At 44.8% G+C, this 978-nt stretch overlaps 1 protein-coding gene across 1 annotated transcript in view; it reads right to left on the reverse strand.

Annotated features, from left to right (window-relative positions):
• The window catches only part of ahcy (adenosylhomocysteinase), a 10,828-nt gene that overhangs the window by 3,350 nt on the left and 6,500 nt on the right, over positions 1–978 (reverse strand). The window contains exons 9-10 of the mRNA XM_014016747.1: positions 610–732; positions 463–534 (exon numbers count right to left, since the gene is read on the reverse strand). Of these exons, the coding sequence (XP_013872201.1) occupies positions 463–534; positions 610–732 (195 nt within the window). The remainder of the gene's footprint in view (positions 1–462; positions 535–609; positions 733–978) is intronic.

Genomic DNA, 978 nt, shown 5'->3' on the forward strand with positions numbered 1-978 from the left:
TAATAATAATAATAATAAATCTTATTGTGTGGCCCTAATACTCCGTCGTAGATACTGGAGCTAAACCTGAATTTTTGTTTTTTTATTTATTTACGTGTAAGGTTTTAACTGTGAAGTTATTCTTCCAATAAAAAGACGTGTTAATACACATCCCAACGCATTTTAAGTCCGATATGAAACTGATCACTGTGGTAACGGTGTAGCACGCGGTCACACATCTTACGTAAAGGTGATGTCAGACGAAGGGTAGACCGTCTCATTTCACAGCAGGTTTGAGTAGCCTACCCAGCCCAGGGAGGATGTGGCCCATGTGGCCATGAATTGAGACACAGCCTAAGTTTCATTAATTCATACCTAAATAAACTGATCATTTCCATTCTAATCCAGGAAATCTAATCTGAGAAACTCTTAATTTTCTAACATGCAAAGATCAGCAGAAATGGTGGCAGAGAAGTTTCTGACCTTCTTTGGTAAGAAGTAGACTCCCAGCGGGTATTTAGCTGTGTTTGTCCACAATTCAATCTGAGCCAGCACCTGCAGGAGACAGATGGTTCCAACTGTCAGCCATGTCAGAAACAGATTATGTGCAGCACTTCTGTCTCTGCGTACCTGATTGGTGAAAGAATTGCTCATGACAAAAGACGGGTGTCCCATGGCACAGCCGAGGTTGACCAGTCTTCCCTCTGCCAGAACGATGACGTGACGCCCACTCTTCAAACGATAACGATCAACCTGAGGAAAGAGACTGTTTTAGCTAAAATTTACCTGCTTCTTGCATTTTTTCCAGCTCCTTTTAGCTTTTAGTTACTTTTATTTTAGCAACTGTTCCGCACCCGCTAGCCAGCGTTTCCCCTACTGTTAGCCAGCGTTTCCCCTACCGCTAGCCAGCGTTTCCCCTACCGCTAGCCAGCGTTTCCCCTACCGCTAGCCAGCGTTTCCCCTACCGCTAGCCAGCGTTTCCCCTACCGCTAGCCAGCG

This window comes from Austrofundulus limnaeus, unplaced genomic scaffold, assembly GCF_001266775.1.
Source record: "Austrofundulus limnaeus strain Quisiro unplaced genomic scaffold, Austrofundulus_limnaeus-1.0 Scaffold153, whole genome shotgun sequence".
Lineage (NCBI taxonomy): Eukaryota > Metazoa > Chordata > Actinopteri > Cyprinodontiformes > Rivulidae > Austrofundulus > Austrofundulus limnaeus.